The 23,199-nt window shown below is 46.1% G+C and overlaps 2 protein-coding genes across 3 annotated transcripts in view; one reads left to right on the top strand and one right to left on the bottom strand.

The window, feature by feature from the left end:
* The window catches only part of LAMA3 (laminin subunit alpha 3), a 260,366-nt gene that overhangs the window by 26,159 nt on the left and 211,008 nt on the right, over positions 1–23,199 (top strand). The gene's annotated exons all lie outside the window — the stretch shown is intronic.
* LOC133237564 (small ribosomal subunit protein eS25-like) lies at positions 6,908–8,691 on the bottom strand. Its single transcript, XM_061399750.1, has one exon. It carries the CDS (start codon positions 8,254–8,256, stop codon positions 7,894–7,896), a length of 363 nt encoding a protein of 120 aa, XP_061255734.1. The 5' UTR covers positions 8,257–8,691; the 3' UTR covers positions 6,908–7,893.

The following is a 23,199-nucleotide window of genomic DNA, read 5'->3' as shown; positions in this document are numbered from 1 at the left end:
ATGAGGAATCTGATTAAGAGCTGTCCTCCTGTGAGAGGCTAAGATGGTCCTAGGATGCTTCATGCCCCTCTTCTTTGAGTGTGGACAGCTCTATAAATATGATGGATGTCACTTCCATGATAAGGTGGTATCATATGACAAGAGATGAAGGGATTTTGTAGATGCATTTAATATCCCAAGTCAGTTGCTCAAAAGGAAGACTATCCTGGGGACCTCTTCTAATTAGGGGAGCTCTTAAAAAGGACTGGGCCCTGTCCCAAGAAAGAGGTTTGAAACATGAGAAGTTTTCCTGCTGATCTCGAAGGGGAAAGCTTCCTGTGGTGATGGCCACATGGCAGAGATCTAAGAGTGGGTTCTAGAAATGGAGAGAGGTCCCAGCCAACAACCAGCAAGAAAAGCGGGAACCTGTCCTGCAACCATAAGGATCTAGATTCTGCTAACAACATGTGCAAACTTTAAGTAAATCTTTTTAGGCATTTAATGGATACCTTGATGGGAGCCTTGACCCTGAGCAGAAAACCTGGCCCCACCATGCCCAGATCCCTGATGTAAAGAACTGCAAGATAATAAATGGTGGTGTTTTAAGCCATTGAGTTTGCAGTGTTAAGCACGAATAGAATTCACCTTCCAATGCAGGGAGTGCAGGTTTGATCCCTGGCGATCCTGGAGCCAAGCTCTCACATACCTTGATGCCAGAAAACCAAAAAACCAAATCATAAAGCAGAAGCAATATGGTAACAAATTCAATAAAGACTTAAAAAGGAACTGCATCCCACAGACTAGAAATTGAATGTTACTGAGATTTCTTCCAATGAGTGTATTATATTCAGTTTCATGATAGAAGGGTTCTCCACTTCTTTTGCCTGAAAGTTTTGTTAAATCAGGCCTCTCCTGAGAATATTTTCCATCATCAATTTGCATCAGAGATAATTCAGGAAGATCTGGCATGGTTTGAAAGACTCTATAACCCCACTTTCAACCATGATTTAGTCTTATCCTTCTAGCACTAATTCAGTAGAGATTTTGCATGTAATGACTAAGATTTGCCTATCATACCACTTTTTAAACTGAGGATTTCTGTAGTTAGTTGGGAATTTTAACCCATTAAATGATGTTTACTGAACATACCAGTGCCTTGTGGATTTGCTGTTTTCCCCTAAAGGCTTTTTTTAAACCTACCTTTTAAAAGTACCCTTTTGATGTATTGAAAAATCCCTAATTAAGACAGATGAATTAATAAAACACCAACATTGAGATATTTAGTAATTTTCAGGTTGCTGACAGACATGAGTCGTGGCCAACATCTTCATGCAGATGATGCCCACCCACCTCCTTCCTGGCTGGGAGATGGCTCTGTAGGTGGCTGAGAGTGGGGGTCCTGGGGTCAACCCACCCTAATTCATGCTCTGGTATGCTGCTTACTTACTGGGTAACCCTGATCAACAAGCTTCACTGCTCTCTGCTTCAGTTTTCACATTTATACAGTGAAATGATACTAGTGCTCACTTCGTAGGATTGCTGTGAGGTTTGAATGAGTTGACTGCTTCATTTTAAAACCTCTTCAGGCCAGTGGTTTTTAAGTAAGTTTTCACTGAATAAAATAAAGTCAATGTCAATAAACACTTTATTAAAATAGACTGACTCCTAACTTTTGCTCCTCTGGAAAGTATTGTGATGACCCTGAAGAAAATACTCTAGAAAAGTCTAGAGACAGGAAAAGCAATATACATCATGTCAGACTGAGCATGTTTCTTCCCTCTTGTGTTGGAGCAACACATAGTAAGCATGTTTTATCTCGTAGGGTTCACATCTTATACCCTGTCCATAGGATCTGTATTTTCTCCTTTTTGCTGAAATTAACCATGAAAGTGTCACTGAGAGGTTAGATTTCATAATTGAATCGTGACCTATGAGCTTTAGATTTAGGAAATGCAAATCTTGAGATTTTTAAATTTTTTTTAAATTTATTTTTAAATTGAAGTATAGTTGATTTACAATATTATCTTAATTACTGCTATATAGCAAAGTGATTCAATTATACATATATACATTCTTTTAAAAATATTCTTTCCCATTATGCTTTATCACAGGATATTAAATATAGTTCCCTGTGCTATACGGTAGGACTTTGTTGTTTATCCATCCTATGTATACTTTTTTAAAAAAAGATTTTTTAAAAATTATTTAATTGTTTTTGTCTGTGCCGGGTCTTCATTGCTACGAGGGCTTTTCTCCAGCTGCAGTGAGCAGGGGCTGCTCTCTAGTTGTGGTCCACGGCTTCTCATTGCTGTGGCTTCTCTTGTTGCGGAGCACAGGCTCTAGAGCGCGGGGGCTTCCGTGGTCTGCTCCTGGGCTCTGGAGCACAGGTTCAGGAGTTGTGGCGCACGGGCTTAGTGGTCTCACAGCATGTGGGATCTTCCCGCACCAAGGATCAACCCTGTGCACTGGCAGGGGGACTCTTTACTACGGAGCCACCAAGGAAGCCCCATCCTATATACACTTGTTTGCATCTGCTAATCCGAAACTCTGAATCTATTCCTCCCCACCCCCTCTCCCTTGGTTGTAAGTGATATCCTATGGTGTTGGTCTTTCTCTTTCTGACTGAAGGAAGTGCAAATCTTGATGCCTGGTTGGGAAATAAAATACAGGCCATGAACTTGTTATTACCAAACCACTTTTTTTCCAGCCACTGAGGACTTGAATTTGATTTTGCTGTGCTGTACTGACAGTTTACGTTGTCATGTCGCCTTTTGGACTACTTGGTGATTTTCACTGTTTTTTTTTTTTTTTTTGCCAACACAGTTTGACAAGTAAAAACATTGCCTTCAAGGCTTGATCTTGAAGGGCAATTTCCTTCCTTACAAAGTGTCAAATGTAGAAATTTCTGCAATTCACTGGAGGTAGTGGCATTTTCTGGGGCTGTTCAAGTTCATTAGATTATATAGAATTCATCAGTTTTGGGCTATAGAGTAAGAACAGGATAACTTACTGGAAACTTTCATATTGTCTGGCCAAGTATAATGAGTTCATTTTGACATTCGAAGCAAATTATGATGTCCAGTTTTTAAAAAGGATATATTTGGAATATAAGGACACTTGTTTCTTTCTGGACTCCTGGTGGAACATGACCTCTGGCCCCTGTGAGAATCGCAGGTGTAGCCATGGGCTTGAGCTGTGCTCCTTGATTTCCTTCAGAATCAGAATGAATCTTACTCTGCCAGACTCCCTGTATCCACCTCTGCTTTTCCTCCTCCAGGGTGAGGTCTAGGGAAAAACATGGGTGTGGCAGGGCTCCCCTCAAAGTCAAGGTGGCCAGGAGCTTGGGAGGGGCTGACTCTCAGGTGGGAAGGAGGCGGGAAGCAGTGCGGGGCCAGGACAGGCTCCCCAGGAGAGCAGGCCCTGCCCACAGGCTCCAGGGAACAACAGGAAAAGCCCCTGGAGAAGAATTGTAAGGCTTTTTTTTGGTAAATTAATCTATTTATTTTGAATTATGGTGTTGGAGAAGACTCTTGAGAGTCCCTTGGACTGCAAGGAGATCCAACCAGTCCATTCTAAAGGAGATCAGCCCTGGGTGTTTTTTTGGAAGGAATGATGCTAAAGCTGAAACTCCAGTACTTTGGCCACCTCATGCGAAGAGTTGACTCATTGGAAAAGACTCTGATGCTGGGAGGGATTGGGGGCAGGAGGAGAAGGGAATGACAGAGGATGAGATGGCTGGATGGCATCACTGACTCGATGAGTTTGAGTGAACTCCGGGAGTTGGTGATGGACAGGGAGGCCTGGCGTGCTGCGATTCATGGGGTCGCAAAGAGTCAGACACGACTGAGTGACTGAACTGAACTGAATCTATTTATTTTAATTGGAGGCTAATTACTTTACAATACTGTAGTGGTTTTTGCCATACATTCACATGAATCAGCCATGGGTTTACATGTGTCCCCCATCCTGACCCCCCGCCTCCCAACCTCTCCCCCCATCCTATCCTTCAGGGTTTTATGCAATTTGTCACATCCCTAGGAGTACTGTTTTTAACCTATTAGTAGTAGAAATAAGGGCTTCTATGGTGGCTCAGATGGTAAAGAGTCTGCCAGAAAAGCAGGAGACCTGGGTTTGATCCCTGGGTCAGAAAGATCCCTTGGAGGAGGGCATGGCTACCCACTCCAATACTCTTGCCTGGAGAATGCCATCAACAGAGGAGCCTGGTGGGCTACAGTCTACAGGGTCGCATAGAGTCAGACACAACTGAGCGACTAACACACACACACACACACACACAGTAGAAATAAAGACAAAGCAAACATCCTTCTCCCACCCCCCAACCCAATAACCTCGAAAGGAATGCCTGTTCGCCTCAGAGGCTGGAGGTATGATGAAGGGAAGCGATGCCATTGTGCCCCATTCTGCTGGGTTGCTGGGGACAGGGGGCTGGCTGGAGCAGGACAGTGGCTGAGACAGTCCTTGGGCCTTGTTAGAGGCGAAGGCTGTGAGGGCAGCCCTGCCCTCAGCCCCCCAGCTCCCTCTGAGCGGGCAGCATGGAGGATGGCTCCTGTGCCCGTTCACATGTGTACCATCTCCAGGGCCTCCCCCTGACTCCCTGCTCCTGCCCGAGGGCTCTTCCCAAGCCCTGGGAGTTTCTGAGCCTGTGTTCAGAGCAGATAGGAAGTACAGGATTTAATGCCCTGAGGGGCAACCCTCAATCCGGAAGATACAGGAGCTGGTGGAAAATCCCCTCATTTCTCTGCCACTTCTTGGGACAGTGCCGAGGAGCTTTCTGAGGACACAGTTCTTCAGAGTGTCTGCAACAGGATGGAGCCCCAGTTGGCCTTGGTGGAATCTGCCTATTAACACTTTAGTCACTGGCTCTTCTCCCTCCTCTGTGTCCCTTTGTCTCCCAATTTATGCTTCTTGAGATCAACTCCCAAATAAGCTACCTGTGTCCAAGTCTTTGTCTCTGAGTTGGTTTTAGAAAGGATCGAACCCACTCCAGTACTCTTGCCTGGAAAATTCCATGGACAGAGGAGCCTGGCAGGCTACAGTCCATGGGGTCACAAAGAGTTGAACATGACTGAGTGACTAACACTTTCAAACTAAGACAGGGAAGAAAGAGGCCTAGACGGAGGCTTGGAAACCCTCCTGGGTGTCTGCATAAGCAAACACTATGAACAAATTATGTAAAATATAGACTGCAGCCATGAAATTAAAAGATGCTTGCTCCTTGGAAGAAAAATCTATGACAAACCTTGACAACACATTAAAAAGTAGAGACATCAATTTGCTGACAAAGGTCCATTTAATCAATGCTATGGCTTTTCCAATAGTCATGTATAGATGTGAGAGTTGGACCATAAAGAAGGCAAAGCACTGAAGAATTGATGCTTCCCAACTGTGGTGTTCGGAGAAGGCAATGGCACCCCACTCCAGTACTCTTGCCCGGAAAATCCCATGGATGAAGGAGCCTGGAGGGCTGCAGTCAATGGGGTCGCTAAGAGTCGGACACGACTGAGCAACTTCACTTTCACTTCTCACTTTCATGCATTGGAGAAGGAAATGGCAACCCACTCCAGTGTTCTTGCCTGGAGAATCCCAGGGACGGGGGAGCCTGGTGGGCTGCCGTCGATGGGGTCACACAGAGTCGGACACGACTGAAGTGACTCAGCAGCAGCAGCAACAACTGTGGTGTTGGAGAAGACTCTTAAGAGCCCTTTGGGCAGCAAGGAGATCATACCAGTCATCCTAAAGGAAGTCAACCCTGAATATTCACTGGAAGAACTGATGCTGAAGCTGAAGCTCCAACACTTTGGCCACCTGATACAAAGAGCTGACTCACTGAAAAAGACCCTGATGCTGGGAAATATTGTAGGCAGGAAGAGAAGAGGGAGATAAGAGGATGAGATGGTTGGATGGCTGACTCAATGGACATGAGTTTGAGCATACTCTGAAAGTGAAGGACAAGGAAGCCTGGTGAGGTGCAGTCCATGTGGTCACAAAGAGTCAGACAGAATGACTGAATAACAACAAAGTAGGAAATCCAGAAAAAATGTTTCTAAAGCTCTCAGCTTAAGAGTAACCAAGGAAACAGCATTATAAGTTTTAAAGAAGAAAATATAGGTCACAGGGAAATTTCCCATTAGTCTACCTATTTTCTTAGGAACTTAGCATGGATGCAGATGTATCTGAGAATGAATTTAGTTTGCAGGTACCTTCTAGGAGCTCGCCCCTCGCTCCCGTCCTCTTCAACTTTTATTAAACTTTGGTGGATGAATCCAAAACATTCTTTGTAACCTTTGTCAGTTCTGACTCAGACGGGAGGAAGGCCTGGGCTAGTTTTTGATGCTTCCTAATAAGCACGTGGGTTTTGGAGATTAAATTGGTTCTTGGGATGCTTGGGTCACTAAGAGTCATGAATAGTCTGACTCAGTTGGGTCCCTGGGTGAATACAGTTCAATCCAGAAAGTACATGGCTCTTGGATTTGACCCAATGTTCTATATTTCTTAGGAACCCTCTAGCCTATAAGCTTCAGGAAGCTGAGGATGATGTCTTTCTGTGTTCACTACAAATGTTCTGCTCCCAACATCTTGCATAGTGTTCAGCCCATAGTATATGCTCAATAAATATTTGTTGAATGAATGTAGAATGAGCCAAGGATGATTCAGGGTTGGCCTGGATTTCGCTGGTGTCAGTGAAAGCATATTGCTGTGAGATCAAATCTCTGGGGAGAGTGGACTAGCCTTGGCCCTGATGTTAATTAGATCATTGGTTCCACTTAGGATAATTGGTTCTCTTTGCCACACCATTTAAGTATTTTAGAGCAATAACATAATTAGAAGATACAGATCTTAGAGCAAATTTGTAATTAATAAATATTCTGTTAATGAACATATAATCATGAGACTCAACCCTTGAAGGCCAATCATTTGTTAGTGAGAGAAAAACAAGGACCAATAAAATCCTCTGGGGCTACTGAGGATGTAATTTTATCCTTTATGCTACTGGAATAACCTAAAGTGGCAAGTTGCCTTTGAAGTGCTTTTTAAGCAACTTACACACTAGGGAGAATCTGACAATCTGGCATTTTCTTTTTATGTGTGAAAAACTCAAGGAAGCTGAGTGGATCCACAGCAAGAGTAGAATTCTGAGATGTCAGTTTTGCTTAGTTCTCTGAATCACTGTCCCAAACATTGGTAATGTACATTAGTTGATAGATTCTAAGAACTTTAAACACTGTTGTAGAAAATAATGTCTGAGAAATAGTTTCTCAACTAAAAACTGCTTATTCTCTGGCCATGTTGCCTGTTGGCAATATCTTTTTCTCAGTTGATGTATTTTTCCACCATCTATCTGTTTCCTCAAGCCATAAAACTGAATCAACATTGACTCCATGGATTAAGATGATTTCCTAAGATTACTTAAGATTGAAACAGATCCTGACTCTAGTGGCTAAACACAATGCTGATTTATTTCTCATTCATGTAAGAGTTGAAGCATAACTTATCCTGGCCAGGTCACTCCACTCCAAACAATGGTTCAAAGACTCAGACTAACTAGTGAGGATGCAGGAAATGTAGCCCAGCTGTTGCTCTAGAAGGAAGCAACCATTCTAAAGGCAAAGCTGTCTCTTCTGTGCCCTGCAGGGGCTCCTCGAGATGGTGAAAGCTGATACTGTGTGTATCTTCCCAGCTCTGACATCAGCCCTGGGTGGGAGCATTTACACCAGAGACATTGGCCAATGTTACACACCAGGGCTTCTTTCCAGGAGCCAGTTTACCGGCATGCTGCTCACTGAGTCTCTTCTATGTTCCTGCACTTCTCCTCCCACCCCTTCTTACCACTTAATTATTATCTCTTGCTTCCTGAAGTTTTACTTTTCAAAACGTGCAGTTGGTGGGACCCATTCATGCATATTTACCCGCACCCTTGGTGTTTTTGGTGTAAACTACTTGAGCTCTGTGCTTTGAAACCAGTTTCATAAGTCCTTTACTGTGGAGGTCCTGAAGGGCTACCCTGGCCAGGGAACCACAGATCTTTGGTCTCGCAGAGATGGCAACTGGAGTTATAAGCTTATAATTGGGAACTTCTTTCCAGAGTTTGTCAGATGTTGCTTTGTCAAACAAGACTAGGTTATTGAGTTTGTCCCGAACTTCGCCTTTGGACCACTTCTTCTTTTTGGCCTTGCCCCTTGATTTGTTCACAGGATGTTTGTCTTTCTTGGCTGACTTTCCGACATCTTTCTTCTTCTTGTCATCCTTGGGTGGCATAGCAAAGCCAGGAGAGGAACTGTGACCACTGCCACCTTGCTAAGATGTCGGACAAAATGTGCGTCTTGCTTCTTCATATCCTGCAGTCCCATTCCTTCTCTCCATTGATACTGCACTGCCGTGACCCTCGTATTGGCCTCTGACAGCTCTTTCCTGTGATGTCTTCTAAACCATCTCCCTGCCTCTGCTTTCGGCTCTCTCCCCTTGTCCTGCAGGCATTCATGGCGCAGAAAGATGTGATAACTAGCAATAGGAACAGTATAAATGATTGAGGTTGGTGGTTTTCCAGGCATCTACCCATCAACCCATCAATCTTTCTCATTGCTTCCTGAGCAAAACAAAGATTTAAACATGTCATTCTCCCTGTTTACATTCCTTTCATGGCTCCCCGCTACTTTCAGAATAAAGTCCAAGTTTCTCGGGATGGTGTGTAAGTCCCCCCACCCCCCCGCCCAGTCTAGCTTCTGCCTTTTCACTAGTCTCTTTTCTAGATGCCGCTTTTTTCCGCAGACTCCATGCCACATCAGCAGGGACCTATTTGTAATTCCCTGAACACTCCATGGGGCTTCCCTGATGGCTCAGCAGGTAAAGAACCCTCCTGCCAACGCAGGAGATGTAAGAGACTTTGGTTTGATCCCTGGGTTGGGAAGATCCCATGGAGGAGAGCATGGCAACCCACTCCAGTACTCTTGCCTGCAGAATCCCATGGACTGAGAAGCCTGGAAGGCTACAGTCTACGGGGTTGGACATGACTGACTAACACTTTCACTTTCAAACCCTCTGTGACATTTCCAGCTTTGTGACCTTGTTTGGGTGCTGTTCATGGTGCTTAGGAATATCTTTGCTCCACACCCGCTCTGGCTACCTCCTTTCCCAGGTAACTCAGGTATCCCCTGCTGGAAACCTCCCCTGGCACTTGCTGTATATGCTGTGTCATGTAGGCCCATTACACCGTGAGCTCCTTAAAGTTGTCGTTGTTCAGTTGCTAAGTTGTGTCCGACTCTTTTTGATCCCATGGACTGCAGCACACCAGGCTTCCTTGTCCTTCACTGTCTCCCAGAGTTTGCTCAAACTCATGTCTATTGAGTCAGTGACGCCATCCAACCATCTCATCCTCAACTGCTCCCTTTTCCTCCTGCCCTCAATTTTTCCCAGCATCAGGGTCTTTTCCCAGAGAAGGCAATGGCACCCCACTCCAGCACTCTTGCCTGGAAAATCCCATGGATGGAGGAGCCTGGTGGGCCACAGTCCATGGGGTCACGAAGAGTCAGACACGACTGAGCGACTTCACTTTCACTTTTCACTTTCATGCATTGGAGAAGGAAATGGCAGCCCACTCCAGCGTTCTTGCCTGGAGAATCCCAGGGACGGGGGAGCCTCGTGGGCTGCCATCTATGGGGTCACACAGAGTCGGACACGACTGAAGCAACTTAGCTTAGCAGGGTCTTTTCCAATGAGTCAGGTTTACATTAAGTGGCCAGAGTATTGGTGCTTCAGCTTCAGCATCAGTCCTTCCAATGAATATTCAGGGTTGATTTCCTTTAGGATTGACTGGTTTGATCTCCTTGCTCTCCAAGGGACTCTCAAGAGTCCTTAAGGTCACGGAGCATATAATATTATTCTTTTTATCCACGGACTTAAAAAGTCCTGGAAGGTCCTTCGTCCCCAAAATGTGATGAAAATGGAAAGAAAAATTTCAAGAGTGTTCTTTTTATATTACCCCGTTTGTTATATGTCTTGCTCTAACCATGAACAGCTCTGCTGTATTTTTTAAATATCCCTAACATTTACATTTGCTAGTTCGCATTTAACCAGCACCACAAGTAAAACAGACATAACAGAAAATGAGTAAAATATGTTTCCACCCCAAACATTCAGTAGGCTGTAGTCAGACAACATAAACCAAGAATCAGAAGCAGGAACGGAAAGTGTACTAGAAAAGAGCAACACTTTCCTACTGGAATTTTCTCCCAAACTCGCTACCAATACAAGTTAATATGATCAAGTGCTGAACAGAGGTCACTGTGACTTCATTGGTGATGCTTACCAGGTCACCCTGAGTCACTCACTATTGTGACTCTGGCATGTGCTTATATGTCAGGATTACAGCCACTGCAGAGTAGTCAGAGTGGTTTTTCTTGTCAGGAAGGGTGATACCAGGGTTTGGCCTCCCATGAGAAGATGAGGCCTACGGTCCAGGAGGAGGCACTAGAGGGCTAGCCCCCCACACCCTCCAGCTGTCCATCAACCCACATGGAATTTGTCTCTCAAAGAGCTGGATGGAAAATATATGATGAGGTTCATTGCTCGAGAACTCCAAGGGTCATGGCTCCTGCTGCCAAGAGAAAAATAAACAGAACCAAAACCCTCAGTGCTTTCCAGAAAAGGTTAATCCTATTTGAGGGTTGGCCATGCAGTTAAGAAGACATAGGGAAGATGGCATGCCAAGGTACTGGTATGGAATTAAGTAGAACTGGGAATTGACCAGAGGAGAGCCACTTGGCTTCTTGGGAAGGGTCTAGGCTGCTGTGCCAGCCTTTGGTCCCATGGTGATGGTCAGGGTGGGAAAGAGACTGAGGCACAGAACCCAGACAGGCTGGGGTCCTGCCATCCTGGCAGGGTCTTCTCTGTGTGTGGCGGAGGCTCCCTGCTGTGGCTGGAAACGCTTATGAACAATGTATGTGAACATGCTTTGATTCTTGTGAAGCACCATGCAGGCGTAGACTATTACTGCTATTACTTAGAGAAGTTGTCATTGACGTCCCTCCCTCTCTCCTCTTCTAGGCTTCCAATAAGCTCACACTGCCTTGTCTCTTCCAAGTGAGTGAAGAATCTATCGATCTATTCTCAGTAAAGTTCTGGAAGCTCAGGACTGAAGCTTCCTAGAATATTTGCACCTTAACAAATTGTTATCTATTTTCGTCATGGAACTAATACTTCTAGAAATTGATCCTAAGAAAATAATGAGGTAAATGCTCAAAACGTTTGGCTTCCCAGGTGGCACTAGTGGTAAAGAACCTGCCTGCCAGTGCAGGAGATAAATGCTCAAAACGTTTGAGCAAAGATATTCTTGGGAGCATTGTTCATAATTAGATAACGTGGGAAACAGCAGTCTCACATCCAGTAAGGGAATTGATGCATCGAATGGATTAATTAGCAACCATAGGAAGGCTGCCACAGAGGGGGGAGTCTTTATTGATCTGACAGATGTTTGTGCTATAGTGTAAAGAAAAAATAATCAAACTTTAGGTATGCTGTGTATATAGTATGGTACGATGACATTTTATCTCTGTGTATGAGCAAAGCAAGAAGTCAGGCAAGAGGGTATTTAAAATGCTAACAGTGCTTTCTCTGGATGGAGGGATTATTGGTCAATTTTACTTTCTTCTGTGAATCCAATTTACAGTGTGATTCAGATCCATCACTCTTATTACACGGGTGCAAATCTGGCTCCAGAACTTTCTAGCTGTGTGATGCTGGGCCCTCTAGTTAATGTCTTGGAGTCAGTTTCTTCATCTGAGACCTGGGGATGAACCTAGAACCACCCTCATAAGGTTGTTGGGAGGAATTAATGATGTAATACAGAAAAACCCTTAAAGGGACTTCCCCAGTGGTCCAGTGGTTAAGACTCCCCCTTCCAATGCAGGGATTGTGGATTTGATCCTGGTCAGGGAACTAAGATCCCACATACCACAAGGTATGGGCAAAAGTTGAATAAATAAAAACTTGTTAAGAGAAAAATTCTTAAAATTATGCCTCTCACACTATGAGAACTCAATTCGTGTTGGCTGTTATATTTGTATTTTTTTCACTGAGCACATGTATTACTTTTAGAGTTAGAAAAACAGTAAAGCAATTGGAAAATCTTTCCTTTTGGGGAATAAAGAAGAGCTCAATACAGTGATGACAAAAGGCACAGTTATTCCCGGTGGAATTGGACGTGTTGATGGAAAAGCTTACTTGGAGCTTCCTGACATCCTCCACCCCCCAAAATATAAGCTTCTGACCAGTTCCTCCTGGAATGAGGTCAGCCTGCTAGAGATCTTTAATGCCAACAGAATCAGAAAAATGCCCAGTAAATGGAAAAAAAATTTTTAAAGAACCTTTTTATTCTTTAGCTAATCTTGAAAATTGTTTCTTCCCTTGTGAAACTCATGATTTCAGGCATATTTTGGCTTTCAGTCATGGCAGTTTTCCTATTACTATTATTGGCAAGCATATATAAGGAAAAACTGAATTTCGTGAATTCTTCACAGTGGTTCCAATGAGAGTTTGAGTTAAATATAATGTCTCGGGGGAGCCCTGGCCCCGGCCCCTCCTCTCCACTGCCCACTGTCCCCCAGAACCCCCACCCCAGAGCCTCTGCCGCTCCTCCCGCCAGTGGCCCTGGAGCCTCCCTGTGTCACCACGCATCTTCTTTTACTCTTTTCTTCCCAAAACCTCTCCTCTCCCTACTCCTGTTTCTGTGGTTTCTCTTCACTTTTGTTTTTTCCCTTTCCATTCTTCCATTGTATTTCCTTCTTTTAGAGAAAAACGGGACTCAAACCAAACCACCTCCTTTTCCTGTGGTCACTGCCCACCTTCAGGAGGGGTGCTATGTGGGTCCCCAGCTGCCCCTCCAACCCCAGAGTGGTGGCCTGAGGAGCTGGGTGGGAGGGTTAGGGCTTCATCAGGACCAGGCTCCCTGCCTGGCTCCAGCCCTGCCCACCAGCCTGGTCCCCATGTGGATTTGAGATGCAGACAGCGTGGATGTCCTACTTCCTGGGACACTGCAGCTCCCTCCAGACCAGGGGCCCCAACTTCACGCCCCTCCACCCCATCCACGGTTCCTGCCAGTCTTCCACGCGAGGTCTCCTTGGCGTTTAGCCTGCAGATGAGTTGCTTCACGCTCCTTGTCTCTCTAACTTAATGGCAAGCTCCTGTGCTATTTGCACTCCTCTTTAATTCTCAAACCCCTGATGTAGACTCTGCCATGTCGGAATTTCCTGACTCAGTGCATCGTCCGTGATGAGCTCTGAGCCATGTGCTTTAAGCTTCCTGAACAATGAGATTGCAGGTTTACCTTCACAGTTTCTCAACATCATGGAATAACCGGAGTGAATGCTGGGGTCTTTCCCTTGCCTCTCACTATCGCCCTGGCCCAGGAGCCTCTTGCCATCTTCGCGTGGCTGGTTCTAAGCACATGAAGTCCCAGGAGCTCTGGTGAGATGAAGGGGGCACACTAGGGCCTCGGAGCCTGGGAGGGTGGAAGGATGCAGTGTACTCTTTCTGATTCAGGATCTGTGTCACCACATCCTGGAGGTCCCAGCTGAGTGAATTCAGGCCGGGGTCTCTTATCAGAGGGTGCAGGTGGGCAGAGCCAGGGGGCAGGTAGCGTCAGGGTGACAGAGCAAAGCCCAGGGCCTGGCTGACATCAGGTAGGGTGCAAGGAGAACAGAGAGTGTAGCCTTCTTAACTGCCGAGGGAGGTCAGGGCAGGGAGACTGGGTGAAGGGCAGACGTTTTATAAATTCCTGTGTTTCAGGGCGAAGGCACCTCCCCAGCTCTGCTCAGGCCTGGGCAGGGCTGGACCTGCAACGGGCTGGTGTTGAGGACAGGCGGGGCTGACACCTTGCCCTGGCTGCTAGGATGCTGTGGTTTGGACTCGTTTTATGACTCTCCCAGGCAGCTGGTGCTCAACCTTAGCCTCTGCTCTCCTCCCTTCTCTTGTCATTCCCTCCAGCCTGTGGTGCCCTCCTGTCCCTGAGGCTGCACAAACCACCACCCAACCCAAGGGCATATGAAGATTCGAGAAGCACTGCTTAGACCATGCCTCTCAAAGTGTCTGTGACAAAGGACCCATTTTTAAAAAACAAACATTTCTAAACTGTTGCAGACCACTGCCTTTGTAAAATTCAGTAAAAATGAATTCATAGAAAAATGAATTGAAAAATAAAGCCTAAAGACTTCCAAAATAAAGAAGTTAGTCGCTCAGTCATGTCCGACTCTTTGTGATCCCATAAATTGTACCCCTCAGGCTCCTATGTCCATGGAATTCTCCAGGCAAGAATACTGCAGTGGGTTGCCAATTCTTTCTCCAGGGCATCTTCCCGACCCGGGGATTGAACCCTGGGTCTTCTGCATGCAGGCAGATTCTTTACCATTTGAGGTACCAGGGATGTCCTCAAAATACAAGCCTCATTTGAAAATTAGATTCAACAGATGCTAATTTTTTCTTGTCAATTGTTACGAAGGTTTCTCCAGCTCGCCCTTGGGTTCTGTCTTTGTTGCTCCGTGGGTGAGTCTGGGGACCACACTTTGAGTAGCACCACTTGACTGAAGCGACTTAGCAGCAGCAGCAGCAGCAGACCATTAACTGTCATTTTTCTTGAGCGTTGTTGATGCTAGTCTTGAAGTCTGCTTCTCCTTTCTGTGGCCGCAAGTCTCTTTTCTGGCTCAGATTTGGTTAGCCAGTTCAAGATGTGTTTGCTAATTGTTTCAGAGTGTAGCCCCGAGCCTCCGTGACCGGAATGGTTTCCCTCTCTCCCTCCAGCCACTCTCCATCCCACTCAGGGCCTGAAGCAGCCCGCCTTAGTGGGCAGCATCATATTCTCCTTGAGCTCAGGTTCTTGGCAGAGTCTGGCCAGTGGGATGTGCACACAAGCACGTGCTCAGAGGACAGGAGGGGAGTGAGGCAGGGGTGTCTACTCCCCACTGATGTAGGATCTCAGTGCTACAGCTCTGTCTCAGCTCCAGTATCTGCTTCCTGTCCTTGCCCGTCAGGTCTGGAGTGGGAAGGGCTCTGAGATGCTCTTATCTGTCACCCCTGCTCACTTCTTTGTAAAAGTCTCCTTTAGGAAACTCTCCAAAGTTCCTTTGTTCTAGTAGATTATCTGTCTCAGGCTGGGGGTTTGGGTGACATCAGCTGACTTTTTTTTTTTTTTTTTTTAGGATTTATTTATTTATTGTTGGCTGTGCTGAGTCTTCGTTGCTGTGTGGGCTTTTCTCTAGATGTGGCAAGAGGGGGCTCCTCTCATTGTGGTACACAGGCTTGCTGTGGTTTCTCTTGCTGTAGACCGCAGGCTCTAGGCACGTGGGCTCAGTAGTTGTGGCGCATGGGCTTCGTCGCTCCAAGGCACGTGGGATCTTCTCGGACTAGGGATCTAACCTGTGTCTCCTGCATTGGCAAGAGGATTTTTAACCACTAGACTGCGAGGGAAGCCCCACTCTGACTTTCAAAGGATGCTTTTTGACTGGAGGAAATTGACTAAAGTCCCCCAACTGTCATCTCTGAAAGAATGAAAGGAAATTATTGAGGAGGTGACTAACTATACATTTTTTAAAAGTACATATAATGTAAAGGAGGGGAGAGGGAGAGGGTTCAGTTGAGTTAATGACTAAGGAACAGCATTCTGTTCCTTTCTATAGAGAACACCTAGTGCATAGAATTAATGTATTTAATGTACGAATAAATGAGCGGAAAGTTCCTTAGTGTATCTGCTCAGTTTACACATGTCCCTCACACACCAAAAGCCATACATATGCAGTAGTAAAATATTTATCCCTTGCAATTTGGAACATACTGAGGATTTAGCTAAAAAGCTGAACTTTTGCTCACTTACATTTAGAGTATTAATTGAAACGTTCAGAAAAATGAGTGCTGAGAAGTTCTGTCATCCTCTTCCTTGCGGTAGCTCTGCTATGAGTCTTAGAAAATTCTTCAACATCTGCTTCACAAGATGAAGCAAGAGGAATAACACCTTGCTTCACAGATGAACAGTTTAGACTTGAGAGCCTCAACTTTTATGCATTTATTTTTGGTTGAGCTGGGTCTTCATTGCTGCACGAAGGCTTTCTCTAGCTACAGTGAGTGGGGCCACTCTGTTTCGGTGTGCAGGCTTCTCACTGTGCCGGCTTCTCTTGTAGTGGGTTGTGGGCTTCCGGGTGCTCCAGCTCAGCAGTTGCAGGACCCGGGCTCTGGAGCACAGGCTCAGTAGTTGGGGTGCAGGGGCTTCAGTTGCTCCGTGGCATGTGGAATCTTCCCCAGTCAGGGATCAAACCTGTGTCTCCTGCATTGGCAGGCAGATTTTCCCCCACTGAACCATCAGGGAAGTTGCAAGAACCTCAAGTTTTATGCACCTATCATGTGAACTGAATGCTAACAGACTTCCTAGTCTAGAAACTGGTCTAAGCGCTTTTCAACTATTAACTCATTTCATCCTCACTACAACCTCATAGGGGAGGCTCATGTTTTCTAGAAGAGGGAACGGAAACTCGGGGATGTTTTGTAGCCTCCTGACCCTGTGACTCGTGGTCACAGCTGAGCACTCAGTGGGTGCAGGATTGGTTCCCTCGGAGTCTGGCTGCAGAGCTGGCCTGAGATGCTGTGTGATGATGTTGCATGAGGTGCTCCCATCTGTCCCTGCTCTGGTTCATGAAACTTATGGCCCCTGTGGGTGTTTGGTTAGAACTGTGCCCCTCACTCAGGATGTTGTCCATCACCTTCCAGAGTGTTCCCCTAAGAAGATCCATTTGAGAAATCCCTTTAGTCCCTGAAATAATTGTGCTTCACTGGGGCATTAAAAGTAAAACTAAACAAAACATATAGACACTGGGATGGGACCACATTTCCCTCTTGATTATTGGTTACTGGAAGCCGATTTATGGCTATACTGTGCAAGTGTTTAGACCTTCATCACCTCTGTTTTGTGTGCAAACTTCACTGTGAGCTCAAGATTTCATCACTACTGCTAATTTTCCTTTCATCCCTTCTGTTTGTTTGTTTTCGCTCTTGGGTAATTTCATATTGCTGTTTTCTTTACATCTTTTAGGATTTGCAGTTCTAAATCCCTCCCCGCCCTTTTTTCTTAAACACAGTGGGATATAGATGAAGACAAGCAGTATATTGTTGAAACAGTCAAATATAATCACTGTTTCCATTCCAGTTGTACATTGGGTGCTACTTACAATGAACCATCAAGATGTATTTTATTTGACGTTATGATTATTCAAATCAAATTGCCAACATCTGTTGAATCATAGAAAGAGGCGCTAAAAAGCCTCTTGATGAGGGTGAAAGAGGAGAGTGAAAAAGCTGGCTTCAAACTCAACATTCAAAAAACTAAGGTCATGGCTTCTGGTCCTATTACTTCATGGCAAATAGATGGGGAAACAGTAACAGAGTTTATTTTCTTGGGCTCCAAAATCACTCTGGAGAGTGACTACAGGCACGAAATTAAAAGACACTTACTCCTTGGAAGGAAAAGCTATGACAAACCTAGACAGTGTATTAAAAAGCAGAGACATCACTTTGCTGACAAAGGTCTGTGAGACTGAACAGCAACAATGATCATTCAAAGCTTGAGAGATGTGTATTTTCATATAAAACCATTTATTTTTCAGTTCAGTCACTCAGTAGTGTCTGATTCTTTATGACCCCATGAACCACAGCACGCCAGGCCTCCCTGTCCATCACCAACTCCTGGAGTCCACCCAAACCCATGTCTATGGAGTCGGTGATGCCATCCAACCATCTCATCCTCTGTCGTCCCCTTCTCCTCCTGCCCTCAATCTTTCCCAGCATCAGGGTCTTTTCAAATGAGTCAGCTCTTCACATCAGATGGCCAAAGTATTGGAGTTTCAGCTTCAGCATCAGTCCCTCCAATGAATATTCAGGACTGATCTCCTTTAGGATGGACTGGTTGGATCTCCTCACAGTCCAAGGGACTCTCAAGAGTCTTCTCCAACACCACAGTTCAAAAGCATCAATTCTTTGGCGCTCAGCTTTCTTTATAGTCCAATTCTCACATCCATACATGACCAATGGAAAAACCATAGCCTTGACTAGACGAACCTTTGTTGACAAAGTAATGTCTCTGCTTTTCAATATGCTGTCTAGGTTGGTCATAACTTTCCTTCTAAGGAGTAAGCGTCTTTTAATTTCATGGCTGCAGTCACCATCTACAGTGATTTTGGAGCCTAGAAAAATTTTATTTTTTAAATTTATTTATTTCTGGCTGTGCTGGGTGGGCTTTCTCTCGTTGTGAAGCTCGGGCTTCAGTTGTGTGGCACCTGGTCCTAGTTGCCTCGGGCGTGGGGGGATCCTCCTGGATCAGGGATGGAACCCATGTCCCCTGCATTGGCAGGCAGATCCTCAACCACTGGACCACCAGGGAGGTCCTATTTCTCATTTTATAGTGTTGGTGATAGTTCTGAGTCATTTTAAGAAGTTCAGTGAGATTCTGTAGAAAATCAAAACTCAGGCTTTGTAAGCTGGCGTGGTTCAGTTTTCAGTTTTGCTTCTTTCTAAGTGGATTGTCACAGAGAAGCCCAGCATCAAGCAGGATGACAAGCATCAAAGGCTGATGGAAGAGGCATCTGTTCTACTGAGTGCTCAGTCATGTCTGACTCTTTGCGACCCCATGGACTGAAGCCCACCGGGCTCCCCGTCCATGGAATTTTCCAGGCAAGAATACTGGAGTGGATTGCCACTTTATAATTTTCCTTTTATATATAATACATAACAGACCAAGAACCTTTCACTTAGCTATTACCTTTGAGAACTGATGTGATACGTTCTTTTCCCCTTGAGCAAAGATATCCTTTAATTATAAGGCCTCATTAGCTATTGTACTGTTTCATTCCCCAATATTTTTTCTTTTGCCCCTGAATGTTTCCAGCGACAGTAGGATAATAATATGTGTGTTGACAGCCGAGAGTGGGTTCATTTCTAAATATATAAGGATTCATCCTAAGCATGGATATCATGACTCATAACACCCCCTCGAGGCATTCTTTCAAAAGACCCCTTCCCACCCACGTCGTACCTTTTCCTGCCATCATTATTACTCTTGCTAAGAGTTATTGCTTGCTTTGGAGAACAATTAGAGCTTAGTAAAGTGTGTTCTTTGCTGAAATTTCTTGTTCAACGTATTATCCTAGAGAAGACAGACTTGCACAAATCACAATGGCTTGTAATCTGGCTACCTGGAATACTTATTTTGTCCCCCAAACTGGTCTGTGATCATAGCGTGGAGAAGACATAGTTTGTTGCTGGAAAAACTTGGCCAGCTTCCTATGGTGATGGTTTGGCGGCTGCAAGCATGGTGTGATTGCAGGGTGTAGAGCAGGCTGCCCACCCACTCCTGGAATTCCTTTTGCTGAGGATCAAGCAGTTAAAAGGCTAATCTTGTTGGGAGGGTAATACAGTGACTTAAAACTCACTTGAGACCAGGTTTCTACAGGAGAAAGAGCAGTGCTGGCCATGTGCAGCTGATTGGAAAAAGGATATATGTTGTGGGCTGGGCCAGTGCTTCTCAACTTGAGTGTACATTTGAGTCATCTCTTCGGATGACAGGTCTGACTCCAAAGGTCGCAGGTGTGCCTGTAGAGTCTGAGATGCTCCCAGGGCTGCCCGGCTGCTGGCCTGGGGTCCACACTCTGAGCAGCAGTTGGCCAGAAGTACACTTTGCTCATTATCCGGCCTCCCTGGGGCTTGAACAGCAGGGATAGGCTGAACCAGAAGCAGGGTAGGCAGTGGAGGTGAGGTCTGGGATTTGGCAGCCTCCTATCGCCAGTGATAACTATGCTAGGGATGCACAGACCTGGAGGTTGGGGCACACGTCCACACTGCCAGGCATCTCTTGGTGTTTCTCCTGTTGCTGGCTTTCTTGAGCATGGTGCACACAGGGCCGGAATGTCAGGCTGTACAGCCACTCCTGGTGTTGGCAGGGCCACCCAGGGAGGAACGACTCCTTGAAGAAGGGACCATGCTCTCCCTGACCTGCCCTGTGGCTGGCCATACAGCTGACTGCATATAACAGCCCAGGCTTGGGAATCAGATGTGAACTTGAGTCCTGGTTTTGTCACCGACTCATGGAACATTCCATGTATTCTGCAAACTTTGAAAGTGAAAGTGTTCATTGCTTAGTCATGTCCGACTCTTTGTGAACCCCCTGGACTGTAGCCCGCCAGGCTGTTCTGTCCATGGGATTCTCCAGGCAAGGATACTGGAGTGGGTTGTCATTCCCTTCTCTAGGGAATCTTCCCAAACCAGGGATCAAACCCAGGTCTCCCACAATGCAGGCGATTCTTTACTATCTGAGCCATCTGCAAACTTTAGTTTCTGCATCTATGAAATAGAATATCAGTATCCATACACTCGGGTTATTGTAAAAGCTACTGAAATACAGAAGCATTAGTACCCGGCATATCCTAAATCTTCAACTCATGCTAGTGCTTCTCTCCCTCCTTCTCATGATTACTCTGATAGTTCAACTTGATGACTCCTTGCAGGTGCCCGCCTCCCTCCTTGTCTTGTGACTGCGGCCACCTGCTCAGTTGTGCTGTTTCGTGACGCTGCTGGGACCACTAACCCCAGCAGACAGAGCTTCAAGTTGTGGTCTAAGCTGCAGCCCAGCAAGCACAGGGGAGGAGCCCAGGCTTCTAGCTCAGTGACCGCACTTGGTCAGCCTTGAGTTGTCCTGGGGCCCCAGTGTCGTCAGGTCACTGTGTCACACCTTAGCAGCAGGACCCTCTCCACCCCTCCTCTTCTTCCCCTCTAACCATCTCCGAGTCCTTAACTGTAAAGGAAAAGGCAGGTGCACAGAACTTCCAATATTGATTTTCTGAAACGGAGGAGTGAAAAGCAAAGATTGCCTTTGAGAAGTCCCTGAACAGAAACATGGATTCTGGTGATGAGATAGCCCCATGTGTCCATCCTTGGGCCTCTGTGCCCTGCTTCCTGCACCAGAAGTTACAAGTGGTGACCAGTCATGGGCTGGGCTCCTGGACAGACCTCGCCATTCTGAAAGGAGCACGGAGAAAGCAAGATGCCAGAGGTTAGGAGGACATGGGGACGTAAGGCAGGAGCCCGATCGAGCTGGCCAAGTGGATAGTTTCAGGCTCAGAAAGTGTTCCCAAACTTGGGGTGGGTTTATTCTCTGGGACCCATTAGTTGGATTGCAGTTCAAGTGGAAGCTGCCTTTTCTCCTTGCAAGTCTCGCCATGAAGGGACCCATATGTCTTAGCTGTTAGGAAAGAGGAGAAAAACGCCCTCTCCATTACTGGCTGCCCAAACCACAGAAAAGGATTCCTTCTCGGGTGCCTGCACTCGCTGGTGTTCACATTACTCAGGATCACCCCATCATGGCATCTCCCTTCCTCCCCACACAAGCGCCCACTCCTGCCACCCAGGACCAGGACACAAGGTGCTCGTGGACGTTTCCAGTGGTCCCTTGACATTTTTTGCCAAGTCATTTGGCCAGGGCAGGAAGCAGTATATAATTTGTGATGACTAAAAACAGATGTTCCATATAGTTTTGTATTGTTTTATCTCCTTGGGAGGCAGTTGTTGGAGGATATTAGAGCTACAGTCCCCACTTGGAGGAGAGGAGCTCACAGCATGTGATGAATGAATTGCACCCTCTCGAGCTTTATTTTCTGTTTCTCCCTTCATCCCTGATCCTCACTCCTGTTTCCTGGCCCTCCGAAAGCACCTCCTCTAATATCTTTGCTACTTAATCTGAAACGTGTGTGTGTGTGTGTGTGCTCAGTCGCTTCAGTTGTATCCATCTCTTTGTGAACCCATGGACTGTAGTCCTCCGGGCTCCTCTGTTCATGGGATTTCCCATACAAGAATACTGGAGTGCGTTGCCATTTCCTTCTCCAGGGGATCTTCCCGACCAGGGATAGAACCCACGTCTCTTAAGTTTTTAGAACTTCCACAAACTTCCACCAAAATGGAAATTTGGTTGATGGAAAATAAACTGTTTCTAAAAAAAAAAAAAGTCTCCTGCATTGGCAGGTTCTTTACCACTGACACCACCTGGGAAGCCCATACAATGTATAGCTATATAATTTATGTAAATGTGTTGTGGCGTCTAGTTTGGGTCTTCCCTCTTCACGCACTTCGTGTTATGAAGGTTCATTGGTACTGCGTGTGTATCTGTTCCTTTGCTTCTCACCACTACACGGTTGGTATTTGTGTGGTCATCAGTAAGATTGTCTTTCAGGTTGATTTTGTGAAATAAGGTATTGCCTGGGAGGGGCGAGTCATATATGGGTGTAAATCAGGTGCATTGAAAGTTACATCAGATATTTAGAACTCATTTTGCATTTTTACCCAGAAAAACGTTATAGATAAGAAGCTCTAAGCTATGCCTTGCTGCTGCGTTGCTTCAGTCGTGTCCGACTCTTTTCAACCAACATGGACTGTAACCCACCAGGCTTTTCTGTTCATGGGAGTGTCCAGGCAAGAATACTGGAGTGGGTTGCCATGCCTTTCTCCAGGGGATCTTCCCGACTCAGGGATTGAACCTGCGTCTCTTAAGTTTCCTGCATTGGCAGGCAGATTCTTTACCACTAGCGCCGCCTCGGAAGCTATACCTGAAAACCCATTTAGTCCCCAGTGTAGTTATAAGAGTGTCATATTCCCCTTTTGCAAGATGGCTGGTATAAACGTTATGGTAGAATCCTCTCCTCTCTTTGTAGCTTTGGGGGTATGGGGAGGAGGGGGCCCCAGATTGGGAAAAGGCTGAGGAGGAAGGGAGAGTGGAGAAGGGGCAACAGTGGGTCCCTGGGAACTGGGGGTCCAGGCCACTGTGTGGAGGTTGGATGATGGAACTTTGGAGCTCTACCCTCCCTCCAGCTCCAGACTCTCCTTCCCAGAGCCTGGCCGCTCACCCCCATCTGCCATCATCAGATCCAGACCTCATTTCCAGCGAGGTGGCCAGATTGCTTTTCTGTAGGGTAGTGCCTACTGGCACAGAAGGTGTTTTTCCCCATCAGTCCCCTTCTGTGCCAGTGGGCAAAGCGGGCGTGTGCTGTGCCCTGCCCACCAGGCATGCCTGGAGCTGATTCACTGCACTCATCTGCTTAACCCTCCTTCGGCAGAGGATCTGTCTGGCTGCCCTGCCCACTGCCCTGGCCATGTTCCACTTCTTGTCCGTCTGGCTGAGGCTTGAAT

The sequence above is a fragment of the Bos javanicus genome, chromosome 24 (genome assembly GCF_032452875.1).
Source record: "Bos javanicus breed banteng chromosome 24, ARS-OSU_banteng_1.0, whole genome shotgun sequence".
Classification (NCBI taxonomy): domain Eukaryota; kingdom Metazoa; phylum Chordata; class Mammalia; order Artiodactyla; family Bovidae; genus Bos; species Bos javanicus.
This window is presented reverse-complemented; position numbering and strand designations above follow the sequence as displayed.